This window comes from Pongo abelii, chromosome 10 (assembly GCF_028885655.2).
Source record: "Pongo abelii isolate AG06213 chromosome 10, NHGRI_mPonAbe1-v2.0_pri, whole genome shotgun sequence".
NCBI lineage: Eukaryota > Metazoa > Chordata > Mammalia > Primates > Hominidae > Pongo > Pongo abelii.
Window position 1 is genome coordinate 19301795 of NC_071995.2, and position 18283 is coordinate 19320077.

The following is an 18283-nucleotide window of genomic DNA, read 5'->3' on the forward strand; positions in this document are numbered from 1 at the left end:
CTGTTATATTACATTACTACTGGCCTTTGCAAGTACTTTAACTCTGCAGTCTTTGGTAACAAGAATATGTTCAGATGACATAGGAAAAGCACTTAGGTTTCAAGTAACTTTGAATTGATCAACTCTCTCAAAAAATCAATCATATTAAATTGTAAATGAGTTAACATAATTGGCAAACAAAATATCTGAACTTAAACTATAAACTGATGAAGATTTTAATTTAAAATTATTCAATTGGGTTTCAAATTTGTTCTTTATTGATTGCACTGTTAAATTTAAAAGCACATTATTAGACATTGAAAATCCTATATTAGATAAACATATCTACTCTGACAGTGAAAAAAATACACATATATATATACATAAAACCTCATAGAGCATTTCATTTAGCTTAACACATTTAGCTGAGTCATTGATATCAAAGGACAGTAACTTTAGATCCCCTAAGAAAAATCCCAAACATTTATTTATTTATTCACCAAATACGTAATGCTCTACATAGGAGAAGTGTTCCAAATATCTAACAACTCTTAGTGCACAAGCACTGACCTAGTCAGGATGATTGCCAACCACTAATGTGCCTTTATGTCCTGACAAGCTTGCATTGGCTGAACATTTACTGTGATGGCAAAAACTTGAGAATGGAGAGTGGGGCAAGAAGGAGTTTGAATCTAAACCCATTACATTTGAGTTGCCCATAAGGCTTCCAGAGATGTCAAGTAGGAAGGTGGATTCATGTATCTCGAGTTTAGGGGAGAAGTTAGGCTGGAAATATTCATAATGCAGTTGTCAGCAAATAATTGATTATCAAAGGGATGAGACAGGATGAGATTACTTATGGTGAGAGTGTAAATATGAAAAAGAAGCAGTCTGAGGACTAGACTGTGCAGAACCCCAATTTTAAAGCTTGAAGAGATACAGGAGAATCAACAAAGGAGCTGAGCAGGAGCAACCAGTTGGACACCAGAAGACTGTGGTGCCTGGAATTTCAGAGAAAAGCATATTTCAAAGAAGAAGGGATAATAAGCTGAGTCAAATGGTACTGATGGTCAAAAATTGAGAATTGACCACTGGATTAAGCAAAAATGGATATGATTAGTGAAATGAAGAAAAACACTTTCAACGCAGGCTGGACAGGATGGCCAGCTAGAAGCAGCTCGTGTGCACAGCTCTCATGGAGAGAAATAGAAGGGGCAAGGAAATACAGCACCTGCGATTGAAGCATCCGGGTTCATGCATTGGAATTCATCAAGAAAAGAAATCAACCCACAGTGAATGCAGAAAAGCAACAACCGCCCACTCAGAAGTGACACAGAAACAGGGGAACCTCCCCAGCCCAGGAAAATGGTGAGTGAGTGCGCAAACCCCAGCACGCACAGTTCTCCCATGTATCTTTGCAACCCTTGGGTCAGGAGATCCCCTCGCGAACCCACTCCACCAGGGCCTTCAGTCTAACAGACTGAGCTACACAGAATCTTGGCAGAGCGGCCACTAAGACACACGCGAAGCACCAGGAGCTTTAGATACCAGGCTTCCCAGCAAAAGTGGCTGTAACTCTGGCAAAGCGAAAGGTTAGACTCCCATACATACCCCTAAAAAAGGGGCTGAATCCAGGGGGCTGAGCAGCAATGGTGTGCAGGCTCCGCTTCCACAGAACCTGGCAGGATGAGACCCACTGGCTGAGAATTTCAGTCAGGCACTGGTAGCAGCATTACACCTCCCTGAAACAGAGCTCCCAGAGGGAGGGGTGGGCTGCCATCTTTGCTGTTTTGCAGCCTTAGCAGTTATTGCCTTCAGTGCAGCCACCCTAAGAAAAAGCAGTCAGACTGCTTTTCTTTTTTATGTGGGACCCTGACCCCTCTTCTCCTCACTGGGCAGGACCTCCTCGCTGGTATCACCAGCCACTCTCACCAGTGTTTTCTAATTGGCAGTGGTTCCAAGCCTCTCTGGGATGAAGCTCCCACAGAGAGGGACAGGCTGCCATCTATGGTCTTTCACAGCTTTAGCTGTTGTTGTTTTCAGGCGCTAGAGAGTCCGGGGTGACTATAGGCTGGAGCAGTCCCGTGGCACAGCACAGCAGCTCTGTGGAGAAGCAGCCAGACTGCTTTTTCATATGGATTCTGAATCCTATTTCTCTTCACTGGGCAGAATCTCCTGACTGAGGTCTACAACCACCCCCGTCAGTGTGTTCAGGCCAGCAACAAGTCCATACCTCCCTTGGATAGAGACGGAGCTCCCAGAGAGAGGGGCAAGCCACTATATTTGCTGTTTCAAAGCCTTTGCTGTTGCTACCTTCACTGTAGGTGCTGAAAAATCCAAGGTGACTGAGGACTAGAGCAGACCCCCAGCATACTGCAGCCCTACAGAAAAGTGGGCAGACTGTTTGTTACATGGGTCCCCAGCCTTGTATCTCCTCAATGGGTGGGTCCTCCTGGCCTGAGTCTCCAGCCATCCCTCGTTAGGAATATCAAGACAGTAACAGCTCTGCAACTCCCTGAGACAGAGCTCCCAGTGGGAGGGGTGGGTTGCCACCTCTGCTGTTTTGCGGCCCTTGTCCTGCTGTCTCCAGGCTCTAGAGAGTCTATGGAGATCAGGGGCTGGTCTAGACCCCCAGCACAGAGCACCCACCGCACAGAAAAGTGGACATACTGTTTGCCACACAGGTCCTGGTCATCACTTCTTACTAGGCAGGGCTTCCCAACCTGGGACTCCAGCACAACTACCCTTCCCCTGCCTGACCACTTTAATCAGAGGCAGCCGGCCAGTTAAAGGAACACCCACATTCAAAGATAAGAAAAAACCAATGCAGGAGCTCCAGCAACTCAAATGGCCAGTTATGTCCTCCAAATGACTGCACTAGTTCTCCAACAAGGGTTCTTAACTAGGCTGAGTTGGCCGGAATGACAGAAATAGAATTAAGGATATGGATAGGAACAAAGATCATTGATGCTCAGAAGAACAGCAAAACCCAACCCATAAGAATCACAATAAAATAATACAGGAGCTGACAGATAAAATAGGCAGGTTTTTTTTTTTTTTGAGACAGAGTCTCGCTCTGTCGCCCAGACTGGAGTGCAGTGGCGTGATCTCAGCTCACCGCAAGGTCCATCTCCTGGGTTCACGCCATTCTCCTGCCCCAGCCTCCCAAGTAGCTGGGACTACAGGCACCCGCCACTGTGCCCAGCTAATTTTTTTTTTGTATTTTTGGTAGAGACAGGGTTTCACCGTGGTCTCGATCTCCTGACCTCATGATCCACCTGCCTCAGCCTTCCAAAGTGCTGGGATTACAGGCGTGAGCCACCATGCCTGGCTAAATGGACAGTATTTTCAAAAACCCTAATAGATCTGATAAAGCAGAAAAACATGCTAAAAGTATTTTACAATACAATTTCAAATATTAACAGTAGATTAGACCAAGCTGGGGAAAGAATTTTGGAACTTGAAGACTGGCTCTCTGAAATAAGACAGTCAGACAAAAATAAAGAGAAAAAGAATGAAAAGAAATGAACAAAACCTCTGAGACATATGGAATCAAGTAAAGAAGCCAAATCTATAAATTATTGACATCTCTGAAGGAATGGGGAGAAAGCAAACAACTTGGAAATATATTTCTGAATATAATCAATTGAAAACTTCCCCAACATTGCTAGAGAGGAAAACAGTAAAACTCAGTAAATATAGAGGACCCCTGCAAGATTCTACAGAAGATGATCATCCCAAGACACATAATTATTGGATTTTCCAAGATTGAAATGAAAGAAAAAGTATTAAAAGGAGCTAGAGAGAAAGGGAAGGTCACCTACAAAGGGAACACCATCAGGCTGACAGTGGACCTCTCAGCAGAAAATCTATAAGCCAGAAGAGGCTGGGGGCCTGTATTCAACATTCTTAAAGAAAAAAAATCTTCAACCAAGAATTTTATATGAACCAAATTAAGCTTTCTCAGTAAAGAAGAAATAAGATCCTTTTCAAATAAGCAAATGCTGATGGAGTCTGTTACCACCAGACCTGCCTTACAAGAGATCTTGAAAGGAGCACTAAATATAGAAAGGAAGCATTATTATCAGATGATACAGAAACACACTTAAGTACACAGACCAGTGACACTCTAAAGGAAACACACAAACAAGCTGGCATGATAACCAGCTAACAACACAATGACAGGATCAAATCCACATGTAACAAAACTAAACTTGAATGTAAATGGGCTAAATACCACATTTAAAAAGAGTGGTCAACTGGATAGAAAAGCAAGACCCAATGGTATGCTATCTTTAAGAGTCCCATCTCACACACAGTGACACAAATAGACTCAAAATAAAGGGATGGAAGAAAATCTACCAAGCAAATGGAAATCAGAAAAAAAAAAGCAAGAGTTGTAATCCTAATTTCCAACAAAACGGACTTTAAACCAACAAAGATAAAAAAAAAAAAAAGAAGGGCATTACATAATGGTAAAGCATTGAATTCAACAAGAAGACTTAACTATCCTAAACATATATGCAGCCAACACAGGAACACCCAGATTCATAAAGCAAGTTCTTAGAGACCTACACAGATATTAGACTCCCACACAATAATAGTGTGAGACTTCAACATTCCACTGACAGTACTAGACAGATAATTGAGGCAGAAAATTAACAAAGATGTTGAGGACTTGAACTCAACATTGGACCAAATGGATCTAACAGACCTCTATAGAATTCTTCACCCAAAAACAACAGAACATACATTTTTCTTATTTCCACATGGCACATACTCTAAAATCAATCACACAATCAGATAAAAAACAATGCTTAGCAAATTCAAAATAACCAGAATTATACCAAACACTTTCTCAGACCACAGCAAAATAAAAATAGAAATCAAGACTAAAAATATTGCTCAAAACTGCAATTACATGGAAGTTAAACAGCTTACTCTTGAATGGTTTTGGGGTATACAATGAAATTAAGGCAGAAATCAAGAAGTTCTTTGAAACTAATAAGAACAAAGTTACAATATACCAAAATTTCTGGGACACAGCTAAAGCAGTGTTAAGAGGGAAACTTATAGCTCTAAATACCCACATCAATAAGCTAGAAAGGTCTCAAATTAACAATCTAACATCACAACTAAAAGAACTAGGGAATCGAGAGCAAACCAACCCCAAAGCTAGCAGAAGAGTAACCAGATAAGAAATAACTAAATAATATGAAATAGGCAAAATCAGAGCTTAACTGAAGGAGATCAAGACACAAAAAACCTCAATCAATCAATCTAGGAGTTAATTTTTTGAAAAAATTAGTAAGATAGATAGCCCATTAGCTAGACTAACAAAGAAGAAAAGAGAGAAGATCCAAATAAACACAATTAGAAATGACAAAGGGGACATTACCATTGACCTCACAAAAATACAGACAGCCATCAGAGACTTACTTATGAGCACCTCTATGCACACAAACTAGAAAACCTGAAAGGAATGGAAAAATTCCTGGACACCATCCCAAGACTGAACCAGGAAGAAATTAATTCCCTAAACAGGCCAATAATGAGCTCTGAAATTGAATCAGTAATAAATAGCCTGGTAACCAAAAAAAGCCCAGGATCAGAAAGATTCATAGCTGAATTCTACCAGATGTATAAAGAAAAGCTGTATAATTACTACTGAAACTGTTCCAAAAAATTGAGAAGAGACTTTTCCCCAATTCATTCCATGAGGCCAGCATCATCCTGATACCAAAGCCTGGCAGAGACACAACAAATAAAGAAAACTTCAGGCCAATATAACATCAATTCAAAGATTCTCAACTAAATATTTGCAAACCAAATCAGAAGCACATAAAAAAGCTAATTCACCACAATGAAGTAAGCTTCATCCCTGGGATGAAAGGTTGGGTCAACATATGCAAATCAATAAATGTAATTCATCACATAAACAGAACTAAACACAAAAACCACATGACTATCCCAATAGATGCAGAAAAGGCGTTTGACAAAATTCAACATCCCTTCATTTAAAAAAATCTCAATAAACTAGATACTGAAGGAACCTATCTCAAAATAATAGACGCCATCTATAACAAACCCACAGCCAACATCATACTGAATGGGCAAAAGCTGGAAGCATTCCCCTTGAAAATCAGCACAAGATAAGGATGTCCTCCCTCATCACTCCTATTCAACATAGTATGGAAGTCCTGGCCAGAGCATCAGGCAAGAGAAATAAATAAAGGGCATCCAAATAGGAAGATAGGAAGTCAAGCTATCTCTGTTTGCAAATGACATGATACTATATCTCGAAAACCCCATTGTCTCAGCCCAAAAGCTCCTTAAGCTAATAGACAACTTCAGCAAAGTTTTGGGATACAAATCAACATACAGAAAGGAGTAGCATTCCTATACACCAACAAAGTCAAGCCAACAGCCAAATCAAGAATGAAATCCCTTTCATAATTGCCATAAAAAGAATAAAATACCTAGGAATACAACTAACCAGAGAGGTGAATGATCTCTAAAATGAGAATTACAAAACACTGCTCAAAGAAATCAAAGATGACACACAAATGGAAAAACATTCCATGCTCATGGATAGAAAGATTAATATCATTAAAATGGCCATACTGCTCAAAACAATTTACAGAGTCAATGCTATTCCTATCAAGCTACAATGACATTCTTCACAGAACTGGAAAAAACTATTTTAAAATTCATATGAAACCAAAAACCAACAACAACAACAACAAAACAAAAAACAAAATAAAAACAAACACCTGAATAGCCAACCCAATCCTAAGCAAAAAATAAAACTGGAGGCATCATGTTACCCAACTTCAGAACTATACTACACGGTGACAGTAACTAAAACAGCATGGTGCTGATTAAAAAAAAAAACAGACATATGTATCAATAGAACAGAATAACAAGCCCAGAAATAAGGCTGCACACCTATAGCCAACCGTTTTTTGACAAACCTGACAAAAGCAATGGGGAAAGCACTCCCTATTCAATACATGCTGCTGAGATAACTGGCTCACCATATGCAGAAGATTGAAACTGGACCCCTTCTTTAAGCCATATACAAAACCCACTCAAGATGGTATAAAGACTTACATATAAAACCCAAAACTATAAAAGCACTAGAAGATGACCTAAACAATACCATTATGAACATAGGAACAGGCAAAGATTTCATGATGAAGACACCAAAATCAGTCACACCAAAAGGAAAAATTGAAAAATGGGATCTAATTAAACTTAAGAGCTTCTGCACAGCAAAAGATATAATTAACAGAGTAAGCAGAAAACCTACTGAATGAGAGAAAATACTTGCAAACTATGCATCTGACAAAGGTCTAATATGCACATCTATAAGAAACTTAAATTTACAGGAAAAAAAACAACCCCATTAAAATGTGGACAAAGGACATGAACAGACACTTTTCAAAAGAAGACATACATGTAGCCAAGAAGCATAGGAAAAATTACTCATATCACTGATCATTACAGAAATGCAAATCAAAACCAATGACGTACCATCTTACACCAGTCAGAATAGCTATTATTAAAAAGTCAAAAAATAACAGGTGCTGGAGAGGTTATGGAGAAAAAGGAAAGCTTATACACTGTTGGTGGGAGTGTAAATTAGTCCAGCCGTTGTGGAAAGCAGTATGGTGATTCCTCAAGAAACTAGAAAGAGAACTACCACTTGACCTAGCAATCCCATTACTGGATATATACCCAAAGAAATATAAATCATTCTATCATAAAGACACATATGCGTGTAGGCTTATTGCAACACTATTTACAATAGCAAAGAAATGGAATCAACCTAAATGCCCTCAGTGGCAGATTGGATAAAGAAAATGTGGTACATATACACCATGGAATGCTATGCAGTCATAAAAAAGAGCAAGATCATGTCCTTTGCAGGAACATGGATGGAGCTGGAGGCCACTATTTTTAGCAAACTAATGCAGGAACAGAAAACCAAATACCAAATGTTCTCATTTATACATGGGAGCTAAATTATGAGAACACATAAACACAAAGACAGGAACAACAGATACTGGAGTCTACTTGAGGGTGGAGGTTAGGAGGAGAGAGAGGATCAGAAAAAATAACTACGGGGAACCCATATAACAAACCTGCACATGTACCCCTGAGCTTAAAAGTTTTTTTAAAAAAGAAAGAAGATTAAAGTTTTAATCAGGAGATTTATGGATCTATTAATAAATTAGGTATGATTTTAAAATTAAAAAAAGAAAAACAGTTTGATGGGAATGTCAGGAACAAAAACTTGATTGGAATTGCTTAAGGGAGAATGTAAAGAAAGGAATTTGAGATAGAAAGCAGAAAACAATCCTTGCAGGAGCTTTGCTCTAAAGATGAAAGAGTGTGCAGAGAAATGTAGGTCAAGATTTTTCTTTATTAAAATAAATTATAGCATCTTTATGAATTCCAGTGACCTAAGACCAGTAGGCAAGTGTGTTAACAAGAGGTAGAGGGCAGTATAGTCAGTAGACATGCTATTCAAATCAGGGCATTTTTACGAAGGAATTAAAAATAGAGGTTAGAGGAGCAAGTAAATGCGAAGAGGATGCCTACCCCACCTTCTTCTGGGACAAGGATTATTAAGAAAATGAGAGGGAACACAGATACCAATTCAGAGACTTAAAGGGGAAAAAGAATGGAGCACTCAGATAATACAATTTGTTTAGCACATAAGGAATTTTGCCCATGGCATTCTCCAAGGCTAATTGCTGTCTTTTCTTTTTTCCACAATGCTCCATTTTCATCTTTCTTAAAACAAACATGATTGTAATGTTTTTCTTCTTTACATTGATAAATAGGTCAAACTAGCCTTAAGCTAGAAGAGGAATGTGCTCTAGGTTCCCTACGAAGTTCTCTCTTGCTCTCTCCTGCCTGTACCCCATCAGCACTCTTCACTTCTATAGCCCATTTTCAGTGGTCACGTAAGTGAGCCTGGACTTGGTAACCACACAGTCCCAGTTTTGTTTGTACTGATTCCAAACAATCATTTATTCTCTCTGGTATCCAACTTTCTCATTTATAGTATACAGTAGTTAAATTCAGAGTTTTTTTTTTTTTTCACCTGGGAAACTACAACCACTTGAGGAATTAAGCAGAAAAGAAACATTCTTCATAATGTGAGAATCTTCTAGGTATTTCAGGACACTTAGGGGAAGTGACATTGCCCATTAATTTCTAGCTGTATCCTCCGGTCCTTGACACAACCAAAAGTATGGCCACATACTTTCCAAACACCTCATATTCCAGAGTTGATAGATAATAATATGGGTTACCCAGTTAAATTTGAATTTTCCATAAACCATAAAGTTTTTAGTAAAAGTATGTCCAAAATATTGTATGGGCACCCTCTGTTTTTATTACTCTAGCTGGTAACACTACATATGGGGAACCCTCCTGCATACATTGTAGACTATGTGAAAATTGCCCCTTAGAGTTGTGCAGTATCCAACCTACACTACTAAATGTGGCAACACTGCTTGGAGGTCAATACCAGTGGAGAACACTGACATAGGTTATTGATGAGAGCAACTGTAGCACTGATATTTCTATAAATCTTCAGACTATCTATTGGTGCAATGTGCTAAAAAGCTGTGGGATGCATACATATAAGCAAAGTCAAGTTTGAGAAAATTTAAAAGTTGATCATTTTGAGATCCAGTAATATTACTTTTTGTACCTTCTTCATCTCTTTTGTTGATTTATCCCTCTCTTGATTCTGGATCTTGTTTCTTTATTCCCAGGAGAGAAAATAACCTTGTTACAATAAGAAGTTAGTATTTAGTCATCCACACCCAGAATTATAAATGAGGACTTGAAGGATATGACAGTGTAAACACAAGGGAATAATTAGCTAGTAGTGACATTTCAGACACTAATTGGGAAGATTTCTTGCCTACTACTGAACTTTAATAACCATTGGATGGTGAGGTCAAAATGTCACCAAAGAAAAGTAATTGACTAGTTGTCAAAAGGCCAAAGAAGGTCAAATTTCCTTAAACAGATTCTGCAGTCTGAGGTTTGATTTTATGCTTTCAAAATAAAAAATCTTGACTCTGTCGTCTCCTTGAATATGAGTCCATTTCTTAAAAGTAGACTTCTATTAAACAAGTTCACAAGAGATCAATTCACAGATGAAAATTGCCAACTGACTAATTTACAATGATACATAGAAGAAAATTGGTGACTAATTTGCAATGATGCATAAACTGCTATGCAGATAAGAATATCTGCATTTGAAATTGATGTATTCTACATTTGAAGACAGACATCAGTTTGTTTCTGTTAACTAGTATTTATTGAAAGAAACACTGTTTTATTGAAGAGGAGCATAAGGGAATAAGTCACAATCTCTGTACTTGTATTTTACTAATATTAACAAGAGTGAAGAAAAGAGAACATGACAAACCCTGGGCAGATGGGTGGATGGGGCAGAAAAGAAAGAGAAAGGAAAATATAGGAAGACAAGAAAGTGAGAGACCATGACACATTTGAGAAAGTAAATATAATTCAGCAAAGGTAAGCGTTAAGCACCAGATGAGAAAGGGTGAGAGAAGAACATAGGGAAACGAGCAAGATCCCATTCAAGACCAGTCTTACAAGCTTTGTTCAGCAGTTGGTCTGTTTCTTAAGAGTAATGCAGAATCACTACAGGTTTTAAGCAGTTAATTATTAGATTTTCATTTTGAAAGATCTGTTGAGCAATTGTGTAGAGAATGGATTGGATTAAAGGGTAGCAAGATAAGTATAAAGGGCCCAAGATAAGCATTAAGGCTATAACATAGATGAGAATTGATGATGTTGGAACTAGATGATATTAGTATACCTGGAAGGAGAAGATGAATAGGTGAGCTATTTAGCAGGTACAATCCACAGGATTTAGCAATTAATTTTATGTATGGGGTGAGGAGAACAGAGAGTCCAAGTAGGTACACTCTATTGTGAGCATGGACATAGGAGAAGAAGCAAATAGAGGTGAAGGAAAGGAAAAACTATTTAGTGGTACACTTTTGTGGTTTGATTTGTGCTTGGAAGAGTCAAGTGAACCAGTAAAAAGATATTTTGAGATAGAGGGCTTAAGTTTAGGAGACAAATCTGGAATAAATGTTTAGATTTATGCATCATTATAGATGTCACCAAAGATCATAATATCACCCAGAAAGGATACATTAGAGTAATAAGAGAGCTGGGCCTAGAAGTGAGAAACACTTAAATCATAAGGAAAAGGAGTCCACTAAAAAGTCTCAGAAGTGATGGCAAGAGAAAGGGAAGACAGTCACTTGGGAGAACATGTAATATAAAAGCAAAGACAAGACAGAATTCACTAAAAATGGAATAGCTATACATGACAAAGGAAATTCCCACTGGTTTTGAAATACATATATGTAGTTTTTAAGAGAGGGCTTGTTAGAGAAGATAATTAGAGCATTTTTCAGAGGACATTTAGTGGCAGAAACCTGAATGTAGTTGATCATAAAGTGAGTAGAAATTGAAGAAGTGGAATCAGTGTGAGTGCAGACAATTCTTCCCACAGATTTGTTTGCATCAGGGAAGAGAAAAATAACACACAATTTGCAAGGGGCATTAATGACAAAATTCGATTTATGTGTGAGTATATTTTGGGTGGTTTGACTCACCTGTTTGTTAGTTTTTAAAATTGACAGAATTGACCATATTTTATGTTGATGAGGAAAAAAGGAAGAAGGGTGAAGTGGCTAAAATGTAGATGGGAATCTTCTACAAGGTTCCTGAGGAGGAACTAATAGAATCCAGGACACAGATAAAGGGCTCAGCATTAGATGGTTTGCCAGGGCTGCCATAACAAACTACTATAAATTGGGTGGCTTAAACAACAGAATGTTTTTGTTTCACAGTTCTAGAAGTTAAGAGTCTGAAATAAAGATGTCTGTAGGGTTGGTTCCTTCTGATGGCTATGAGGAAAGAATCTATTCCAGATCTCTCTCCTTGGCTTGTAGATGGTCATCTTCTTCCTATGTCTCTTCACCTTGTCTTCCTTCTATGAGTGTGTCCACATTTCCTCTTTTTATAAAGACACCAGTCAATTGGATTAGGGGCCCGCTCTGCTCAAGTATTACCCCATCCTAACTTAACTAATTACATCGGCAATGACCTTATTTCCAAATAAGACCATGTCCTGGAGTACTGGGGATTAGAACTTTAAGATATGAATTTGGGAGGGGGAAATAATTCAACTATAACAGATGGAAAGACACATTTTTTTTTTCCATTGTAAGAGGATGGAAAGCTGTGTGTCTGTAGATTTTATGGCAGGAAGTGTAGGAATTTCCATCGGCCTTTTATTTTCTTGGAAGTAGAGATAGTCATTAGCAGAGAAGGAGTCAGAGTTGGAAGTTAAAGTCTCCTGGGGAAGAGTAGAAACAAGCATTGGACAGAGTGAGAGAAAAGAACAGGGAAGCTGTCAGGCAGCTTTGACAGCTACTATGGCATCAGCCTATGAAAGGTAGTCCAAGGAAGTAATCAATTATTCTTTGGTGCCCCTTAGATAGTAATGTAAAATCTCATGGAGAGGCCTACTTTGGTCATAGAGTAGCTTACAACAAAATATGTGCCAGTTTTACTAAGGAAAAGCTATTCTCAGACTTCCCAGTTAGCCATTCATTTGGAGATCAGGTTAAATGTCAATTTGTGATTAACCCTATTTAAAAGAGAAGCATGCTTCTCTGTACATAGTAAAATTACTTATAACTAGAATTTTTATTAAAGTAATATAATGTTTTCTCTACTTAATTGTGTTCTAAAGAGAGAGAATACCTTATGCATCTTTCTGTCTTGAAATATCCCGATTCTCTCTCTTTAGAACACAATTAAGTGGAGAAAACAGATTATATTACTTTAATAAAAATTCTAGTTATAAATAATTTTCCTATGTACAGAGAAGCATGCTTCTCTTTTAAATTCCTCAGTGCTCTGAGTGTAGTCAGTACTCAGCGAGTATTCCTAGAATTGAACCTTGAGTAGTAGTGGTTACTCACTAAGTGAGCATCTGTGTCCCACTCACAGTAATTTTTCTCAGAAAGGCCATCCAAGGATACACCTTGTTTTCCAAAATTGAGATGTGAAATGCATGCATATTTGTAAAATGTCATGTGGACATTTATGATGAGGTCCAAGAGCAGAGCACACTTGAACCTCTTGAAGAAATAGAAAGTAATCTGACCTCCAATCGCACAAAATTTAGTTTAACTTAATGGTAAGATGATAGCATTGACTTAATAAGCTTTTCTGAAATAAATAAACTTTCTCTCTATTTGTAGAATCTATAACAGGTATCTATTTTAAAATGATATATATGGCAATTTTATGTAATAATGAATAGGAGTAACAAATATAAGAAATAAAGAAATATTATGTTTCATCTTGTTTTTCAGAGTGATTGTGTACTTAGCTTTTTCCTCTCTGAGGCTGTGCAACAAACAGTTGAAGAATCATCACTTGTGTACCTAGGTAAGTAAATCTGTCATTATATTATGTACAGTGATTTTCAAAATAATTGGACAAAAAGATATCACAACTTATTTTTTTCAATTTTTCAATTAAAATCTCTTTTTAAGAGTAAGACTTTAATACTCTTTTCTAACCATTTCCATAGCATAAACTTGAATAATCCAGATTTTGAAAAAATAAAACATGAGGTTGTAGAATTCTAGAGGTGTGGGGCTTTGATGAAAGGTTGACTCTATTTTGTCACTAGTCTCTCAAGAAAATTGTTTCTCTGTGTTTCAAGAAATTAAATTGCAGACCACTGTCAAGTCTTTTTTATTTTGATTATAATATTATTTCTTTGAAAGGTGTTTTGAAATACATTTGCACACATTAAAAATTTAGGATTATTATTGCAAAAACTAAAATGGTTGAGAACTTTTTTTTTATTTCTTACGTCATAGAATATTCAAGATTTGTTTCAGCAGTGATGAGTGACAAAAGATTTGATTCTCAATACATTTAGATTATCGGCTACATATTAAATATAATCTATTATCTTAAAACAACAGAACACATATTTCCTAGCACAATATGCAAGTTATTACAACAAGCAAGGATTAGCAGGAAGTTATTCCTTCTTGTGCTAATCAAATTATTTTCTTTTTCATGTTTTTGAATTCTTAATTCTTTTGTCACAGAACATTAGCTGGTTGTAAGCAAGAAGCACAATATTTATTTTAAGCACTATTCCTGTCTGTTAGTTGAAAATAAGTGTATGTTGTTAAATGATTACAAGGTGAAATCATTCACGTGTATTAAAATGTTGGTTAACCTAGGAAAACATTAAGCGAAAAACTCAGATTTCACCATTTTACTACCTCTGCAAGTTAATTAAGAGGGCGGATTCCAGATACCTGTGTATCTAGGCACATGGACTTAGAAAAATAATAGCAATATTTAACTCTAAGTCTGGGAGATACTAATACTCTTTGCCTTTACTCACTAACTAAACATGCCTTGGGAGAACAATTGAGGAATTTAAGGAATTTATCTTTTTCAAATGCCAATTCAATCATCTCTCTTCTCTACTTAAACCTTCTCTTTGGCTTCTGATTGCCCTTAGGCAGGGCCAGCTGTGTCCACTTGTGACCTGCACAGTCACACAGGGCAGGCTGCTTAAAAAGTTCTTGCACTTGGTTTAATACACTGCTGCCACTGTCTTGAAATTCTTAATAAGTTTTGAAAAAGCATCCCCACATTTTTATTTTGCACTGGGCCCCACCAATTATGTAGCTGGTCTTGCCCTTTGGATAAACATCAAAGCTCTCATCATGGCATTCCAGCAGAATATGGTCTTTGCTATACACTCCTAGAATGTTATTTCTTCAAAACACTTATTGCCATGATAATTCTCGCTTGTGTGTTTATCTGTAGACAAAAATCCATTGGGATAATCCATGTCCATATGGCTCACCGTTGTATCCCTGGGGTCATGCACAGTGTCTGGCCTACTATAGTTGTTCAATAAATAATTACTGAATAAATGATTGATGACAGAAAGAACAACTATGGAGGACATCTTGATATTCTCTATCAAGGTAGCATGGCATTTGTAAAATAATTTTTGATTTTGGTTTTTTGTCTCTTGTCCTTATCAAAATCATGCTATTCCTCCCAAACTGATTACTTCATGTGTAAATGTCCTGGCACAAGAAATTCAAGGCCTCCCAACCACTAAAATTATCTTAAAGTTATCACTTGGAATAAAAAAACTACAAATTCTTACACTAAATATTATGGATACCAGACTCAACAAAGCAGTAACCAAAAAAGTTGCTGGATTTTATTTTAAGTGTATATTCTTTAACTCTCTAATGACATGATCCTATATATTCTTCCAAAATTAATATAGCCCACATACCAAATAATACCTCCACAAAAAAATAAAATAAAATTATCTACTCACAACTACTACATAGCTTTGACACACAGAAGATAGTTATTTGTCAAGGTACAGAAATAATAACATAGGTAATGGAGTAGAACATGATCAAACACAGCAATTGTCAGGGTTAAGAGGAGGAGTTAATGAGCATGATTAAGCACCATTAATAATTACAAATGATTGCAAACACAAGCTTTCAATCATTACCTCATATCACTACCTCCCATTTGAGATGTTAATTTGAAAGAGAACTTGAGGCCATGCCATCTACATGTCAGGGTCTCACTAGTTAATGGTCTAGCTACTTGCTCTGGCAGAGCCCAGATCAATTATCCATGAGTTGAAGTATGGTACTCAGGTTTTCAATTAAAATGTTAATGATGTGAAAGGCCAAGCAGTGTAAGAATAGAACTATTTAAAAATAAATACTTGTGTTAAGTTGTTTCTGAAACATTCAGTTGAAAGCTTTAACATAGTAGCCATTTTGCTATGTTGTATGACCTCATGTTTTTAATTAGAAAAATATTTTAGACTTTTACTTTGATCTGGGAAGGAAAAGATTAAAAAATGATGAGTTAGAGGGCTTTCTCTAATTACCTCATCTCTAACATCTGAGTGTGAAAGATATAACTAAAATCTAAGAAATCAAGCAATAAAAAAATCTATATCTGTGTTAGGGAAACACCAAAACACCAAGAAAAATCGCAACATTGAATATAATTGGGTGGTAGATGAAATAGATTTAGAAAGATTGTGCACACTAATTTCACCTTTTTCTTTATTCATTTATGAAACAAGTATTGTCAGAAGAAATAAAAAGTCTAAGGCTGTTAAATAAAGGCAACTGCTAAAACAAAAGTAACAACTTTCTCAGGTATCACAAATACATGAAAATAAAAGCAAATTATGTAGCAAAAGACTTTCTTTAAAAATCATAAAAATAGTAATATAAAGCATTAAAACAGACCTAAGAGAAAACTAATCTATTATGTTAATAAGTGTAAATGGGCTTAACTCATCTGTTAAGGAAGTTCTTTTTCAAATTGGAATAAAAATGCAAATCATAACTCTACGTGAAAACACACCTAAAACAAAGTGATTGTAAAAGGTTGAAAATTAAAATATAGCCATAGGTATATTAGGCAAAGCAGAGAAAATTCAATCAGAGGTCACAATCTTGATGAAGAAAAAGAGGAATTTAGGCTAAAAAGCATTGAATTAAATAAGAGAATTTTATAATGAGTACAATTCTCAATAAAGATAGGTGCAGTTATGACTACATATCAAATAATATGACAGCAACCTATATAAAGCAGAAATTACTGAACACACAAGAAGAAACACATAAAAACACACTAGTAGTAGGATACTCTAATTCACATCTTGATTTATGAAAGACCAAATGGAAAAAACTAAGTAGATTTATAGAAAAATAGTCAATAAGTCAAAACTTTATCCTGAAAAAAAATGAAATCTTCTCTTCAAATGCCTATAAAAGTTTATAAAATAGATGATATATTTGACTACAGAAAAGCTCAATAAAGTCCAAAAAGTAAAAATAATGTAGTTGAAATTCTTTAATCGTTTAATCACTTTAACAAAGTGAAAATTTAATGGAAATTTTCAGAAAACTAGAAGACAAGTTTAGGAATTTAAAAAAATCTTTTGAACTGTTGGATCAAAAGGATTACAGAAAAAATTTGCAAAATTTCTAAAGACTAGCAATAGTGAAATACTACATCTCAGAAACCATGAAAGATAAAACTATGCTCAGAGGAATATTGGAATAAAAGTTACAAACCAAACCAAACAAACAAAGAAAGGATAAAGATAAAAGTAGATTTCAAGTAGTTAGAACAAAGAAAACACTGGAACAAATCAGAAGTAAAAAGTAAACAATAAAATAAATGAGTCACTATCTAACCTAATCAAAAATGGGGAGTAATACAAGTATGCAAATATTAATACAAAAGGAAATGCGAGAATTAACCATAGAAAGATGAAATACCTGTTCAACTCCATGAAAATAAATTTATAAATCTGTCTGAAATTGATAATTTTCTAGGAAAAAAAAAAAATTTACTTGGCCTAGAGAAGACGATTCTAACAAGATTAAGTTTGATCAAATAAACACAATATAAAGCTTCAAAATGCAAGTAAAACTTTTACATTTTTCAAAAAGTACCAAGTTCAGATGATTTCCAGACAAATTCTACCAGACTCTTTAAAAGCAGACAATTTCACGTTACTTAAACACTTCCAAAGCAGAGAAAAAGAAAATTTTCCATATTACTTTTATGATGCACATAAAGTATTTACACCAATAGCTTCAAGGATTACAAGGGTGGCAAATAAGAAATCACAGACTAATCTTACTTACGAATATCATTAAAAAATTCTAAATAAAATATTAGCCAAAATAATCCATTAGCACACTAAAGGAATATAATTCACCATGACAGAAATGCAAGAACAGTTCAATATTAGTACTATACATAATATATAATACATATTATCATATTGATAGGTTTAAGGATAAAAATCACATCGTCACCTCTATAGATCCTGAAAAGGCATTTGATAAAATTGAATGAACTTTCTTAGTAAAAAACCAATAAAATAAAAATTAAAAAAAAAAAATCCTGTCATTTGTGGTAACTTGGATGGAACTGGTGGACATTATGTTAAGTGAAATAAGCCAGGAACAGAAAGTTAAACACCATATATTTTCACTCATATATGGAAGCTTAAAAACGTTGATCTCAAATAAGTAAAAAGTAGAACAGAGGATAGTAGAGGATGAGAAAGGTGGGCGTAAAGGAGAGATGGAGAGAGATTTTTTTA

General features: G+C 36.0%; 1 protein-coding gene and 1 long non-coding RNA gene across 3 annotated transcripts in view; one reads left to right on the top strand and one right to left on the bottom strand.

The window, feature by feature from the left end:
- The window catches only part of PIK3C2G (phosphatidylinositol-4-phosphate 3-kinase catalytic subunit type 2 gamma), a 400993-nt gene that overhangs the window by 326095 nt on the left and 56615 nt on the right, over positions 1-18283 (top strand). For both annotated transcript variants that reach the window (XM_024256898.2, XM_024256899.2), the window contains one exon: positions 13440-13515. In XM_024256898.2, coding sequence (XP_024112666.2) covers positions 13440-13515 — 76 coding nt within the window. The remainder of the gene's footprint in view (positions 1-13439; positions 13516-18283) is intronic.
- LOC129049068 (uncharacterized) overlaps positions 1-18283 on the bottom strand; it is a 135648-nt gene that overhangs the window by 36031 nt on the left and 81334 nt on the right. The gene's annotated exons all lie outside the window — the stretch shown is intronic.